Genomic DNA, 16,982 nt, shown 5'->3' on the forward strand with positions numbered 1-16,982 from the left:
GAATGTGTGCCGCAACACGGTGACACCGGGAAAGTAAATGCTCCCATATCCGAACAGCAGGTTCTTTATTTACAGCTAGCTAACCCGAGGAAACTAAGTTAGGCTTGGGAACCTAAACCGCCGTGCTTCCGGGGATCCTGCGCAGACTTCGACCGCTGGAGAACTCGGCGACCAGGGCTGAGGTGCCCGCGCTGTTAAGTTTGGGGAAGGAAGCGAGAGAGGAAAAAAAAAAAAATAGAGCTGCTCCTTTAAGAACTTCCTTTCCCTTTTACTCTATGTTTACATAACACGGGGGCGAGCCGCCGCTGGGCCCGAGGGGGCGGGGAGGGGACCTGGGCGGCCCCACGCGCCGGGGGAGGGGGCGCCGGGTGGGCGGAGGGCTGCGGGCGTCTCGCGGAGGGCGGGGTGGCTCCCACCTGCCCGCGCGCGGGAGGGGCGGCTCTGCGGTCCGGCCCCCGCCCCTCCCCCTCCCGCTGCCCCCGCCCCTCCCCGGCTAGCTCGCTCTCTCCTTTCCTCCCTCCCGCGGGGCTGCGGCGGCGGCGGCGCTTCGCGCGGTGGGTCTCCCTGCTGCCCGGTCCCATTTGTTGCCGAGTCCAGCTCGGGGCAGCCGCGGCGCGCGGAGCTCTAGAGAGCCCGGCAGGGCAGCCACGCAGCCACGACGGAGCAGCCGCGGGACTGGCCGCCCCGCGCCCCCTTCGCCGCCGTGCCCTTCCCCGGCGCGCTCACTCCTTTCTCGGGATGGGATTGTAGCGGCGGCGCGGACTCAGCGGGGATCGCGGCGGAGGCGGCGGCGGCGGCGGCGGCCGAGCAGGGCTCCATGTTTTCCCCCGGCCAGGAGGAGCACTGCGCCCCCAATAAGGAGCCCGTGAAATACGGGGAGCTGGTGGTACTGGGGTGAGTCCGGGGATCCCCGATCAGGGGAGCTTGGGGGCGGGCAGCAAGCGCTCCGGGCTGGGTGGCCGCCGCGCACCCACATCCCGGAGCAGGGCCATCGGGGTGGTTTGGGGGTTCTCTGGCCATCGGTAGGGCGCTTGGGCCGGTAGGAGCGTCTCGGAGGTCTGGGACGGCGGGAGTGTGGGTGGGATGCCCCCATTCGCGCGCGCGAGTCGCTGCGGCGGGCACAGGGATGCGCTATCCGCGCCGAGGACGGTGGCAAGGGAAGTGGCGGAGCGCGATCAGCCCGGGGCGAAGGCAGTGGCGGGGACTGGGGCGACCTCGGAGCCCCGCGGGGTGTAGCGTTCGGGGACTAAGTCCTTGGCATTACTGCGGGGGCAGAGGCTCGACTTCCCCGCGTGCCCCGGGCCGGGTGTCGGGGATAGGGACCAGGGTTGAAGCACAGCCGTCGTGGGCACCTCGCGGTGTCCGAGGACTACCCCGCCACCTTGGCGAAACTGAGAGGCCCCCAGGGTCCCTCTGTTCCCGCTTACTGTGAGCCCCGGGCCCGGAACTCCAGGCGCGGCACCGGCGGCTCGGCGCTGCGGGCAGTGGGATCCGAGCGAGGGGCGTCCGCGGGCAGCGCCTTGCATATTGTTACGGTGACCGCCGCGGCAGCCGCAGCCGGAGGGCAATGAACTGTCTGCGACCCGGGCGGCCGGGCCGGCCCTCGGCTCTCTCCGCCGGGAGTGTCGTGGAGCGGGCAGGAAAGCCGCTGCGCCCGCCCGGACTCCGGGGCGCGCAGGGCTGCATCCTCTCTGTCCCTCGGTCCTGGGATTCGGCCTCGCAGATGTCCTCCCAGCGGCGGGGAGCTCGCCAGCCTCGCCTGCCTCTGCTGCCTCTCGGCTTGTGAAAACCACATTCTGAAGATAGTAATTATCTACAATCTTTAAACGGCAGCAATTAGAGACTTCATCTACTTCCTGAGTTTCCTTGTGACATTTCTATTGTTTACACTTAATAAGCCTAGAGAGAGGCTTCGCTGGGATTAAAGCAGGATAAAGTGGGCAGTGAAAGGGAAGCGGAATGGGGTGGGGGAAGTGCGGTAAATTCGGGAGAAGGAGCAACTTGGGTTTAGCTTTGGAGGAGAAAAGGGAAAGGATTATTTTTTCCTTTCGATCTGTCACTCTCGGAAACCCGCGCTTTTGTCCTCCTCTCTTGAAAGACTTGTGTTCTGAACATTATGGGTGCTGAAAGGTAGGCTTAGCACACATGTGAAGAGTCATGGGTATGGAAGAACTCAGGGCACTCTGAAAAATGTGTTTTGATAACTGAATACCTTGAAGTAAGTGCCGACTTAAAGATAATTTTAAAGCCACGAATTTTTAAGAGAAGCTTCCAGACGCAGCCCAGCTCAAAGTTGTCCAGTTTGGCGTACTTTGTAGCTACATTGTTAGGTGGAGTATCATTGGAAAGCTCATTTACCTATTTGGAAGCTGTTTCAGATAAGCATTTTTCTCACCTGCATCTAATTGCATTAAAAGACAAACATCAAGATTCAGTGGAAGGAGAGAGGACTGGCAGGCAAAAAGCTGGAGTTTAGCTTTGTCTTATGTAACCTCAGCCCAGCCTAATTTTGTGTAGTTTGGTTTTGTTTGTGTGGCTGGCTTCAAAGTATGTTTAACATTGTGAACCTGACACGAAAGATTAACTTAGGCCAGGACTTTATTTCATTATTTCCTTTTGAGGAAAGAGTCCTTGAGATGTTTCATGAAAGCAGGGTGTGAGTGGGTCTGGAGAGGGTTTGTGTTCATAGCTGGAAGTACAGGACATTCCAAAGCCCCGAAAAGGATTTTTACCCTGAATTGTCCTCCTATCAGGTTTATACTAAAGCAGGCTATGTAAATACGTTGCCAGTTGCATGTGCTCTGTTATTTACAAATGTTTTTCCAGGAGACACTTAGTATTATGGAATTAAGTGTTAGTTGCTCAGTCCTGCCCGACTGTTTGCAACCCCATGGACTGCAGCCCACCAGGCTCCTGTGTCCATGAGATTTTCCAGGCAAGAATACTGGAGTGGGTTGCCATTTCCTTCTCCAGGGGATCTTCCCAACCCAGGGATCAAACCCGGGTCTCCTGCAGTGCAGGCAGATTCTTTACAAACTGAGCTACAAGGGAAGTCCATGACGGAATTAGCACTTACATTAATATTTTAGGCCACTCAGCAGTTTGTGTGCACCTACTGTGTGCCAGCACTGTTCAGGCATGGAGGATCCAGAAGTGCACAGGGAGCTATTTCACTGTAGTGTGGAGTGGCAGATATAAACAGAAGAAAACATGTAAACAAATGAATAATAAATGGCAGTTTCGGGTGCTGCCAAGTTCTCAACAGAAATGGGTTAGCTTAGGAGACATCTGCAATAGGTAGGTCTTGCCTTCTTTAGCTGGGAAGGCAGGGAAGGTTTCTTTGAGGAGGTGAAAGGTGAGTTGAGACCAGGCTCTGAGAAGATGCTAAGTTTGGTTTTTCAATACTTGAGAAGAATTGGGGCCATTTTCTATTTTTGAGTAGTTCTCTGACTCTCTAACAATATTGAATACACTGAAGAATGTGGGGAAATAGTGAAAAGGTAGGTAGACTCTAAGGCAGCCCATATTAATCTTTATCCTACCCTTAGGACTTGAGGTAGTGCCCTCCCTCTTAAATCACCAGTGATGATCAAATAAAAATTATTATCAGTGTTGCATATCTGATCATCTATAACGTAATGTCAGAATTTCTAGTAGATTTTTTTATTGATGAAATTAATCTTGAAATCTAAAAATGCCCCATATTAGTATTCATAAAAAGCTTTTTGCTTATAAAATACAGTGCATTTTTCATTAAAAAAAAACTGTTGTGTGATTGCTCTTTTTTTTCTCTTCTAAATTTTGTAGTAAAATGTTGCTAAGAAATCCTGGAGTGCAGATTGAGGAGCTATATACGTATATGTCTATATTCATATGCAAATACTTTTGCGTCTTTTCATGTGTTACACAATGTTAAGAGAATCCCAGTTAGGATTTTTGTAGGGTCATCATTTTCTTAGCAGCTTGGTAGATTTAAATTTTTTCATGATTCCAGCCAGTGAATGCATCAGAGCCACAACTTTTTGCTGTGTCCATTACGTAATGAAAGGTAGAGAAATAGTTATCTACCTGTCAGGTCTTTTTTGCTGTTCATTTTAAACCTGGCTAAAATGTAAAACTTGGGGAAGTGTGTCAGGATTTGAGAGGTAGTTCGATGTAGTTTGTTGGTAAGAGTATGAACCAGCATTCAGGAGACCTGGACTGAATTTCTCCTTTCTTGCCCACTGGCTTTGTGGTAGTGGCTTAGTCCTTCACTCTCTGGCTTTCCAGTTGGCCCAGTGGTAAAGAATCCTCCTGCCAATGCAGGAGATGCTGCAGAGGCTGTTTGCGTCAGGAAGATCCCCTGGAGTAGGAAACCTGCTCCAGTATTCTTACTTGGAAAGTTCCACGGACAGAGGAGCCTGGTGGGCTACAGTCCATGGGGTCACAAAGAATCGGACATGACCGAGTACATGCACCCAACCCTCACTTTCTTCCTGTTTCTTTAGCAATAATGAAATATGGTTGGATTGGGTAGTTGTCAAGAACCTTTCTGGTTTGTACCCTGTAATGTTGGTCAGTGGCTCAAATGTGGAAAACATAGTTAACATAATCTCAGTAATTCAGCATGCATTGATTTTGTGTATTCCTTTGGGGGAGAAATATCAATAACCTCAGATATGCAGATGACACCACCCTTATGGCAGAAAGTGAAGAGGAACTAAAAAGCCTCTTGAGGAAAGTGAAAGAGGAGAGTGAAAAAGTTGGCTTAAAGCTCAACATTCAGAAAACTAAGAGCATGGCATCTGGTCCCATCACTTCATGGGAAATAGAGGGGGAAACAGTGGAAACAGCATCAGACTTCATTTTTGGGGGCTCCAAAATCACGGCAGATTGTGATTGCAGCCATGAAATTAAAAGACGCTTACTCCTTGGAAGGAAAGTTATGACCAACCTAGACAGCATGTTGAAAAGCAGAGACATTACTTTGCCAACAAAGGTCCATCTAGTCAAGGCTATGGTTTTTCCAGTGGTCATGTATGGATGCGAGAGTTGGACTGTGAAGAAAGCTGAGCGCCGAAGAATTGATGCTTTTGAACTGTGGTGTTGGAGAAGACTCTTGAGAGTCCCTTGGACTGCAAGGAGATCCAACCAGTCCATTCTAAAGGAGATCAGTCCTGGGTGTTCATTGGAAGGACTGATGCTAAAGCTGAAACTCCAATACTTTGGCCACCTCATGCGAAGAGTTGACTCATTGGAAAAGACTCTGATGCTGGGAGGGATTGGGGGCAGGAGGAGAAGGGGACGACAGAGGGTGAGATGGCTAGATGGCATCACTGATTCGATGGACGTGAGTCTGAGTGAACTCCGGGAGTTGGTGATGGACAGGGAGGCCTGGCATGCCGCGATTCATGGGGTCGCAAAGAGTCAGACACGACTGAGCGACTGAACTGGTGGTGCTAGAATTTGAATGGGAACTGTGGTTTAATAGTGGAAAAGATTGATGCTGTGATTACTTTTTTGGAAGTTGGTATGTGCAAAATAGCCATTTTTAAAAGTTGTAATGGTATACATATATCTGACACATTGGTGTTAGATTGTACATGAGGGTGTTCAAAATCTGATAAAACTTTCTGTTCCAGGTTTTAGGAGGGCAGTGATGTTTCAAAATTAAGCTCAGTAGGCTAAAATAACCAGCACAAGGAAGAGATAATCTGATGATGAAATTTTAGAACTGAAAGGGCCCTAAAAGGCCATGGTACATACTTCGCACTTTAATTTTACCGATGAGGAACGCGAGACTCCCAGAAGGAAGGAGGTTTGTTCAAGTTCATAGTTGAGCTGGATCCCTGCACTGCCAGGTCACAGGTTCCCCACTTCAGGGCAGATTCCAGCAGTGCTATCAGTTCCCCAAAGCTGCAGGCTTTTTGTAAGTTACATGAGGGAAGCTGAATCTCTTTCTGGATTCAATTTGAAGCATGCAGCTCTCTCGCTGACTAATGGCCCATCATGATTTTTGGAAACATATTGCTTTACTCGTAGTTCCCCTCACCTCACTGCTGAATGGATAATGTCTTTTGCAAAGCTTTCTGTTCATTTGATGCTTCACAAAATGTATTTTTATTGGATCTCTCAACCAAAGGTTTTTAACCTAGAGTTCACAGATGGAATCCAGGGAGCCCTTGAACTGGGATGGCGGGAAAATATATCTTTGCTTTTACTGGATTCAAACTGAGATTTAATATTTTACTCCATTATGTGTATAGGTAACAAATAGACCTGCTGCTGGATTTGCTATTTAATGCATTAATCCAGAAATGCATACATTATTGTATCACAACTTATCTTTGATAACCAAGTATGATTGACTTCATTTTTAAGCCTTTGTATTGTATTTTATATGTGTAAAATTATTTTTCTGCAAAGGGCTCAGTATACTTTAAAGACTGCCAGAAGGATCCTTTGCACAAAAAAAAGGTTAAGAATTTCTGCAGATATGACTCAAAAATAACATGTTGTAGTTGAAACTGCTCGAGATCTACAAAAGGCTGAAGGTCAGGGGGTACGTGTGGTTTTCCCTTTGGATTGTGCAGCATTTTATCAGGTAAGACAAAGAGGGCTGTTGCTGGGCGAGTTTATGGTCTTTATTTTTTGAAACAAGCAGCTCCAATTTCTAGATGCCAGTTTTGTCTTAACCTTGGCACTGTGCCTTGGCCCCTCCCCTTGGTAGTAATAAGAAACCTTAAAATACATCCTAACACTTTTCCTTTTCTTGTCTTCCTCTCTAATTTGGGCCCAAACATCAAACACTAGTATCCTTTATAGACGGAAAGGTCTTTGAACTTAAAAACAAAGCAAAACAAAACAAACTCGTTGCTATCTCTCAGTGTTTGGAGTGATCTGATGAGCACAGATCTGTTTGTGTGGATGGAGTGTCTACTTCTGTAGGCTATAAAGGGTTGTGATGCGACTGGCTTTGGGTTGCTATATTTTCCCTTACTAACTTTAGCCTTGTTTGGAGTATGTGGCTGTCTGTGTGGTTTCTTGTCTGGGTCTCTCAGATTTATTTGTTTCTCTCTGTAACACACCAAGCCTGAAACCTTCATTAGGACTTTTCATTTTCAGTTGTATTTCATCAGGTGATCCATATTTGGGGATGCTTTAGGTAAACAAAACAAAAGCAAAACCAGCTTGCTTCAGGTTTTAGTAACTTTGCATGTGTGCATGCTAAGTCGCTTCAGTCCTGTCTGATTCTGTGTGACCCTATGGACTGCATCCTGCCAGACTCCTCTGTCTATGCGATTCTCCAGGCAAGAATACTGAAGTGAGTTGCCGTGCCCCTTTCCAGGGAATCTTTCCGACCTAGGGATCAAACCCACGTCTCTTAAGTCTCCTGCATTGGCAGTTGGATTCTTTACCACTAGCGTCACCTGGGAAGCCCTCCAGCAGCTTTACCAAAACATATCAGTAAAATTGGCAAAAGGATGAAACATGTATACAGAAAAGACCAAAAAACCGAAAACATGCTAGTTGCCATATTTGAAGGAGACCACCCTTGTCATGTTGAGGTAGTGGCTTTGTGTCTGCTATGCAGGAATCGGAGAAGGCAATGGCAACCCACTCCAGTACTCTTGCCTGGAAAATCCAGTGGACAGAGGAGCCTGGTAGTCGCTCAGTTGCTGCAGTCCATGGGGTCGCTAAGAGTCAGACACGACTGAGCGACTTCACTTTATTTTTTCACTTTCATGCATTGGAGAAGGAAATGGCAACCCACTCCAGTGTTCTTGCCTGGAGAATCCCAGGGATGGGGGAGCCTGGTGGGCTGCCGTCTGTGGGGTCGCACAGAATCGGATACGACTGAAGCTACTTACCAGCAACTTAGCAGCAGCATGCAGGGATCAGCAACATGGAGACATGGATTGGCTTTGGAATGGAGACAATAGCCCTTGATGGAGCTCGTTGGTAGGAGTAAAATAACTGAATGGGAATTTCTAACATCATCTGATATAACTAAGGGATTCTCCTAGAATGAGCAGAATCTATTTTATAAGAAGAAAATGGAAGGTAAGAATGATTCTGTTAATGGTTCTTATTGAGCTTACTGTTACCTTCATCTTCTGGAGAATAAAAATAAGGAGAGCAAAAAGTGCTTCATAGTTCTTCTCTTTGTCTAAATCAGCTGTTCTCAACCACTGTCTCAGCCACCTTACATGTGATGATCAGTTTTGAGGTATGTGGCCAGTAATTTATGACATGTAATAAAGTGTGGATCTTTCAAATGATTCCAAGATGTCTCGGTAATAATGTGACTTTACCCACTTGCATTCTGCTGTGTTCTCCCAAGTGGGAGAGAAAGAGGTGGGGTTACATCAGGCAAGCCAGGAATTTATTCATTCAACAAATATTTAATGGGATTGTACTCTTCCAGGCACGGGGGATATAGCTAGGCAAGGCAGACACGTGAGTTACTGTCTTATTCTTGTCACAACCCTTTAGGGAACAGCTATTACAAATATTCAGTTCATTTATTTATTCCACCAATATTTGAGCATCTGCTACATGTTGGATGCTGTCCTTGGCACTAAGGGATGCAGTGAACAAGACAGGTATCATCTCTGCTGCCGTGGAGCCTACATAGAAAGCAGTGTAGAGCATAGGCTGTGATGGGGGAGCACAATGGGTCACCTAACCCTGTGCTGGGACAAGAAGAGGCTAGCCAGGCGGAGGTTAGAGGGAACACTTGCTCTAGGAGGACGGCCCACAGTATTCTAAGATCCAAAGATGAGCGCACATGCTCCTTTGAGGAATGGAGAAAAGTCCCAAATGGTTGGAAGAAAGTGGTTGAAATGAATCATGTGGGCCAGGAGGGTGGGAGGGCAAGCCCGGCAGGATTTGGGACTTTATCCTACGGGCCTGGGAGACTGTAGCTGAACTGTCAGCTCAGAAACTGGTAGCAGAGAAAGCACTTCCGCAGAGTGGGCTGCAGCAGTGGCGGGTGGAAGGAGAAGCTCAGGCCGAGGCATGTGGCAGCCAGGATCTGATTCCTGTCCCTCAAGACGTCCAGTCACACCACTGTCCCGGGTTGTGAGTGGGCTGCCACTCGTTCACTGACTCAGAAATACTGACCGAGGAGCAGCACTGCCCTGGGCACTGGGCTGCATACAGTAGGAGTGAGGTAGACAGCCCTGCAGGGAGCTCACCTTTAAGTGCAAGAGGTGGGCGGTGCAGACAAGCAGCACCTTGGTAGATACAGCTTTAATTCAGAGAGGGCCCCGGGAAATCTGACACAGGACACGGGGCAAGAGAGTGCTTGGGTGGCAGGGCAGGGGGGACTAGTTGGGTCAAGTGCAAGGGATAGGGTAGTGGGGCCCTGGAAGATACAAAAATCAGGGGAAGCATTTCTCAGACAGGAACTCTGTATCCTCTGAGAGCTCCCAACGTTTTCCAGTTTTTTCTTTACTTTCAATCCTGTCTAAGTCGCGCTGGGTGGGTTCCACTCTTATGGGCCATAGGATTCTGAGTAGTCTATCAGTGTCACATGCTCAGGGTGGTAATTGCATTCTCTAGGGCTCCTTGACGGAGAAGGCAATGGCACCCCACTCCAGTACTCTTGCCTGGAAAATCTCACAGGCAGAGGAGCCTGGTAGGCTGCAGTCCATGGGGTCGTAAAGAGTTGGGCATGACTGAGCGACTTCACTTTCACTTTTCACTTTCATGCATTGGAGAAGGAAATGGCAACCCACTCCAGTGTTCTTGCCTAGAGAATCCCAGGGACGGGGGAGCCTAGTGGGCTGCCGTCTATGGGGTCGCACAGAGTCGGATACGACTGAAGCAACTTAGCAGCAGCAGCAGCAGCAGCAGGGCTCCTTGAGACGATTTGTTCTTCTCTCCTAGAGGACAGGCTTCCTCCCTTAGGGTATGGGGTACACCTTTTCAGGTGCACAGGAGGTGGGATTTCTCCGGCACACTGCAGCACCCTGCTCAACTCAGCCTCATCTCTGGGGCTCAGGGACTGTTTACCTCGCTTGGGAAGGAACGCGGATTCCCGAACACAGCTGCAGTTTTGTAAACAGCCTTCCCCACCTGAAAGGTCCAAGTTAAAGGCTTCCTGCGATACTAAACATGTACTTTACTGACATCAGATACTCCTGTTTCAACTTTTGTTTGTTTTTCTTTTTGTCAGTCACCTAACAGTCATTTTGCCACCTGCAGAACGTTCTGCCTTGAAGGGAAGCAGGCCATCTGTTCCCGTTCCACCAGCTGCCGGAGCTGCACTGCGGCGCACAGGGGTGGTGCCGAAAGGCTGCGGTCATTATTGCTGGCTAACGATGGCTGGGGTGCAAGGCTCCTCCTGGATGACAGACCTAATAAGTATGCATTGGGGGTATTTTCAGCAGCAGATTTAAGACTACTGCAAGTCATTCTGGATTGAGGTTTTATGTCCAGCCATCTGCATAATGCTTTTCACTTGCAAACACTTAACTCCATTCATACCCGGCTTTTTTGCTCTGTGTTTAGGATAAGAATCTCTAGCCTTGTGCTCCCATTCTAATTAGTACTGGTTTAGCAGAATCCTACCCAATCGGGCAGTTGTGTGTTTGGCTTCCAGGCTGTTGGTATGGAACAGCTGTTTACTATTTCCAAGCACCTTCCAGGCGCCTTTAAAGCCCGCCTCCCCCCACCTCCTTCAGTCTGTACCTGGCCTTCTTGTGCCTCCTGCTGCAGGGTTGTGGGGCCTCTATCTATCTTCAGAACTTGTGATGGGTGAGCAAGGAGGGGTTTCTGGAGCGCTTGATTGATGAACTGATTACCTTGAGGAAATCCGGCCCTTTTTGCGCAAGGACCACAAACACAAAGAATTGTGCTTCTTGCCAGATCCCCAGAAACTTACAGACTGGGTCCTTGCTGTGGTACGTGCGACTGCATTAGAGTTTGGGGGCTTTTATTATAACGTGCTCTCGGATAGAATGCAGAATGGAGTCTGTCGTTTTGCTCCATAGCTGTTTGTCTAAGGTATGCAGGAGAGCTACTGGAGAGAACAGAGGACTGTACTGTGTATGCTTCTCAACAGGGTTTTTGCATTCTTGAACTATTTCCACATAATAAGCATTCAGTTGTTTGACTCTGTAAACCATTCAGTGAAAGAACTGTAGTTAAAGGCCGTGTGTTGAGGTGGACATTACCAGACTTTCCCAGTAGGATTTGCAACCAGTTGGAGATCAGATAAGAGAACTTGGGGTTTTAACTTAGACCCATGTTTTCCCCCAAGTATCTTCAAATCAGGCCTGCGTGCTGGACCTCTCTGAAGTGGCGACTCCCCTCCCTCTGCATCTGGGCTGGTTTTGTGATTTGCTCTGAACCATCTTTGTGATGGAGGTCTGTGACTTTTGGATGCTGGCTTAAGGGGTGTTCTAGCTTCCGTTTTTGTTCTCTATACTAATTTGCCAGGCTGCTATATAATAAAACATCACAGGCTGGGTGGCTTAAACAGCAGAAGCTTGCTCACAGTTTTGCAAGCTGGAAGTCCAAGATAATGTGTCAGCAGGTTGGGTTTCTCCCGAGGCCTCCCTCCTTGGCTTGCAGAAGACTGTCTCTTGCTGTGTCCTCATGTGACTTTTTCTTGTGTAGGTGCCCATCCTTGGTGGCCCTGCCCCTCATATAAGGACACCAGTCATGTTGGATTAGGGCCCACTATGTGACCTAACTTAACCTTGATTTTAATATCTTTAAAGGGGCTTCCCCAGTGCCTCAGTGGTAAAAAATCTGCTTGCAATGCAGGAGACATGGGTTCGATCCCTGGGTTGGGACGATCCCCTGGAGAAGGGAATGGCAACCCATTCCAGTATTCTTGCCCAGAGAATCCCATGGACAGCAGAGCCTGGTGGACTTCAGTCCGGGGTCACAAAAAGTTGGACATGAGTGAAGCAACTTAGCATGCATGCACACACCTCTTTAAAGACCTTGTCTCCCAATACATTCACATTCTGAAGTGTACTGAGGCTGAGGACTTCAACATATACATTCAGTCTACAGCACCTTCTTAGACGGCAGTTGCCATGTAAAGAAGTCTTGACTGCCCTGCTGGAGAGGGTGGCCCTGGCAGGATTACAAAAGGAGAGAGGCCTGGCCAGCCCCCAGCCACTCCAACCACTCTGCTGAGGCAACTGACCTTGAGTAAAGCCATCTTGGCTCCTTGGGCCCATCAAGCTGCCCGGGCCACACCACATGGAGCAAAGATGAGCAATTTCCTTCTCATTCTGCCAAATCAATGAGTTCCAAGTGCTGGTTGTCCTTAGAAGCTGTTGTGTTTGGGGGTGGTTTGTTACATAGCAGTAGACAACTGAAACACCGCAGTGTTACACTGGTGTGTGATTCAGTTGTCACATCTGACAGACTAATGGGAATTTATTCACTGAGTTTTTGTTTCTTTCAGGTTATTGATTATTTTAATAAGCACAATTTCAGCCTTTTAGATGAGTTATTCCAAACATTAAGTACTGTATGGCCTGAAAAGCTTAGCTAACAAAAGCATTTGTGGAATAAGTTTATTATGTGTAAGTCATCTGTGAGTCTCTCTGCGTTCATTAATCTCCGTAATCAATATTATCTCCTGAAATTCTTTGAGAGCAGGCAGTTGAAGAATGACCCAGCAGAGCTGAAAACCATGCTTCTGGAAGATTGGAGCATAAGCAGCTTTAACCCCAGGACAGCTAGTGGATGATGGACTTTCCAGCTTTTAAAGGCCACCCAAATCAAATAACAGAGCTAACAGAGATTTGAGGAGGTGGGAAGGTCATCTGTACTAGCATCCTACAGGTACAAGGCAATGAAGAGCTCATTTGTATGAGTTGTACCTGTGACTGTCAGTGGTATGAAGGAAGTATAGTTCCTGGGTCTCCTTTTCCCCATGGGTTGTGTGCTGGCTTGGGGGCAAGCAATGTCAGAAGGTGGCCTGGCGTGGTGCAGTGTGGGCTGGGCTAGTGTTCTCCCTTCAGAAGCAGACAGTATGACAGCCGAACTGCTAGCCATGAACACAGTCCTCAGGATGGAGAGAAAGAACTACAGACTCTGCAAGTGACTGCCTTCCAAGTGAGCAAGCAGCTTGACATAAAAAGAGGAAAAAGGATTCCTGTAGTAGCTGAAGTGAATGGAATATCTTAAAATTCCCTCAAATTCTGTTTAAAAAGTTTAAACATTTGTCATTTGTAATCAGAAGTACTGATGCATATAAAATGAAAACTTTTGCATTTAAAATTTATCAACTAAGTGTAAAAGAAGTTTAAACAAATGCTCAAATGGTATATTATGTAGCTTTTATAATTTTGTAGATTGTAAAGCTTAAAACTACACTAAAGGGACTTGCCTAATGGTCCAGTGGTTAAGGATCTGCCCCATGTAGGGGCCATGGGTTCAATCCCTGGTAGGGGAACGAAGATCCCACATATGGCCGAGCAGCTAAGCCTAAGCACCACAACTAGAGAATCTGTGGACTGCAACGAAAGAGTCTGCACGAAGCAAGGAAGACCCCTAATGCCACAGCTCAGACCTGACGCGGCCAAATAAATACTAAAAAAAGAAAAACAAACTATACTAAAACTACACTAAAACCTATACAAATGTATAGGTAGGTATATTTTATTGCACATGTATGGATATATTTTATTGCACATGTATGGATATATTGGGAGAAGGCAATGGCACCCCACTCCGTACTCTTGCCTGGGAAATCCCATGGATGGAGGAGCCCAGTAGGCTACAGTCCATGAGGTCGCTAAGAGTTGCACACGACTGAGCAACTTCACTTTCACTTTTTACTTTCATGCATTGGAGAAGGAAATGGCAACCCACTCCAGTGTTCTTGCCTGCAGAATCCCAGGGACGGGGGAGCCTGGTGGGCTGCCGTCTATGGGGTTGCACAGAGTCGGACACGACTGACACGACTTAGCAGCAGCATGGATGTATTGAATTAAATGTGGAATTCACTGTACATACTAGAAATTGGGCAGTATCTAAGCGTATGCAGTAAACATTACCCACTCAGTTTGTGTGAGGTGATGCTGTTATGGTTGCTGTTTTGGCGATGCCGATGATCTAATGTTTAGGAACCCACATAAGGAAATGCCCTCCAGGGGCCTGCAATCTAAGGGCAAGACAGATAACTAAGCAACAAACTATACTTGATGTCGAGGAGAGATGGATGGAGGGAGCTGTTATTTCAGATGTGCTATGTGCCAGATTCTTTTGTGTTTCTTAATCAGTCCCAGGAGTTAGATTGTGTTATTTGGAAAGTGAGGCTTCTGTTCAGGTAACTCACCTTATCCGTGGCAGGGCATGACTGGAAGGTAGGTTTGTATTACTGTGAAGCCTGATTCTCTCCACAGGGTGAAGGTTAAAGGCATGTGAATTGCTGGGAAACTGGGGGAAAAATCCTGGAAAAGGCAGCCTTTGAGCAGAGTTTTGAAAGTTGGCCTGGATTTTTATAAAGCAGTGATAGTAACGGTGTGGGGTTTAGGAGCCTTGAAGGATTTGGCTGGGGATTGAAGTCCTTGGGGAAGGAAACAGAGTTGGAGCATCATCCATTGTTTGGCATCTTCTCACGCTGGGCATACAGCGGGTGATAACAGAGTGGTCCCTGCCTTCTTGGAGCTTATCGTCCATCAGGGAAGAGGGACTTTAAGCAAATGAAGCCTGGGCAGGTGAAATCTCTCTTCTTTTGCCATTGTCTGTGATGACTTAGGCTCACGTGTGTATTTTGTTTACAGCTTGGAAAGGGGGCTTCAAGCCCTTCTCCTCTCTGCATTTGCCTGGATTCTCACGTCCCTGTGTATTGATTTTTTTCCTTTTCTGTCTCTTGATCTTCCTGTTAGTGTTGATTAAGGGGAAGACCGTCCCCACTCCCTCCATTGCTTCCCTGGTGGTCCTCAGTACAACTTGGTACAGCAGCAGCGCTGGTTGAGCTAATCTGAAAAGCACAGGGCCAAGAGGAGGCCAGGAAAGGTGCGGTGCCTTTTAATTGCTTATTCTAAGTGTGTTAACTTAGACCAGATGCCAATTAAGACTTTGATGAAACTATTGACTTAGACCCTTCTGGAAGCTGGTGTGGCTTTATGCTGTTCAGTTTCAACCTTCCTGTGAGGGCAGTTAAGCTTTTTCTGTTACAGATGCGAGGTGCACATGACCCAGGATTTCTAAAAAAAAATATCCTTAACAAATAGACATCCTAAGATATCAGATGGTAAAATACTGAAGGACAAATATAGCCTCTTGATAAGCAATGTTAGATGTTGTATGGGTGAAAAGCAGAGACTTGGACGCTCTGCAGGGAAGTAATTAAATCAGGAGGTTCTGATAATGTAATAAACTACACAAGGGCGAAACTTGAGTGGTTTACACACTAGAATGCCCTTTGATTGAATTATTGTCTTATAATAGTTGTCTGCCCAGGTACTACTGTTTTAAATATTAAACAATAGCACAACTCATGTTTTCCCCAGAGGGGAGAGAAAAGACACAAATCTTTATCACCTTAATAATTTGTGTGTGCCCTCCTTCTACCCACCACCTTCACCTCCCATGACTGTCAAAGCTCCTGTTTTGGGTTTACTAGTTGAGAAATCGCGTCCCTGATGATTAAGCATACAGCTTCCATGTTGGATAAGAAATAGCACAGCTCCTCTGAGTATGCTGGGAAACTGCTGGCTTCTTGAACTCTGAGGGGATCCTCTGGAGGAGGAGGAGGAGTTCTCCCCTTCACCCTATCTTCAGGGGTGGCTGGGTGGAGTGGCTTTTCTTTCTATAGGGAGCATGGGGGTCCCAGCAGGGCTTTCCCTTTCCTGCCTTCTCTCAACTGCTGTACCATCTACTGACTGCAGGAGGTAGCACTCCAGGTCTCTTGCACAGTGTGAGATGCCTGTTCAGTTCAGTTTCAGTTCAGTCGCGTCCGACTCTTTGCGACCCCATGATGCCTGTTAGGGAGCCCCAATCCCTGCCGCCAGCCAGGTGCTGAGTTTCCTGGGCCCTCAGAGGAGGTGATGTCACCACCTCCATTGGAGAAATGGGGAAGCAGAAATGCCTGGAGATTGAGCTTCACCTAGGATCCTGCACAGTTATTAACAGTAAAGGATTGGAAGCTCAACAATTTGAATCCGGGTCTCAGATTGCCCATATTGGGCTTCTCAAAGCCTGTACATCTTATGTCTTTATTGGTAATACCTTTTGTTTACGATCTGAAGGGTGGAATGCTTCATGTTTGGCATTAGATTCTGAAGTTGTGATTATCACAGTAGAAAGGCGGGCAATTCCCGTCTGGACCAGCCAGGCTGGGGTACACAATGGTATGGGCGACAGCTCGCGGGGAGCCGGCCCCTCCTCACAGTGTGACGGCTTGTCCTCTTACACTTCCCCTTGTGTTCCTCTCCTTCAGGGCCCTGAAAGGGTCAGAGGATGCCTGCCCCTGTTTTTCCTGTTGCCTCTGTTCAGATTAGATTCAGACAATAGAGCTTGCCCTCCCTCAGGAGGTAGGTTCTCCTGTGGCCCTTTACTCTCAGCTGAAATGCATCTTTCTCTGATCTAATTGGGTTTTTTAAAAATCCGCTTGACTACTCACCATGTTAGTTTACCATAAATCACGTACTTTTCGATTTTGCTTGTGTACTTATTTCACCCCAATTTCTCCCAGGGTTAAACCAGTTTTAAGTTTGTGTCCGATTCTTGTAACTTTTAGAGGTTAACACTAATCATTAATACTAATCATTTAGCTTTTCTCCACTGATAAATTCATAAATGGATTTTTTTTTGAGGCAGACCATTTATATTCAGGTAATATGGAATTAGTTTTAAAAAGCTGTATGTTGAAAAGATGTATAGAGAATATTAATGACAGTTTTGGAAGAAGGAAGACAAATCATCCATGATGCTAATGTTATTTTCAGTTTTTGCACATTCACTTGTAATATTGTCTCTGCACAAAAATATTTTATGTACTTCATTTTATACATGCTTTA

General features: G+C 47.3%; 1 protein-coding gene across 5 annotated transcripts in view; it reads left to right on the top strand.

The window, feature by feature from the left end:
* The first annotated feature begins 516 nt into the window (after nt 1-516).
* The window catches only part of PELI2 (pellino E3 ubiquitin protein ligase family member 2), a 194,595-nt gene continuing 178,129 nt past the window's right edge, over nt 517-16,982 (top strand). The window contains exon 1 of one of the 5 annotated variants that reach the window (XM_055538140.1): nt 517-894. In XM_055538140.1, the coding sequence (XP_055394115.1) occupies nt 818-894 (77 nt within the window). In that variant the 5' untranslated portion in view covers nt 517-817. Of the gene's footprint in view, nt 895-9,196; nt 10,890-16,982 lie in introns of those variants that run through there. The other 4 variants (XM_055538141.1, XM_055538137.1, XM_055538143.1 and 1 more) reach the window with 4 other exon arrangements.

Source organism: Bubalus kerabau, chromosome 10 (assembly GCF_029407905.1).
Source record: "Bubalus kerabau isolate K-KA32 ecotype Philippines breed swamp buffalo chromosome 10, PCC_UOA_SB_1v2, whole genome shotgun sequence".
Classification (NCBI taxonomy): domain Eukaryota; kingdom Metazoa; phylum Chordata; class Mammalia; order Artiodactyla; family Bovidae; genus Bubalus; species Bubalus kerabau.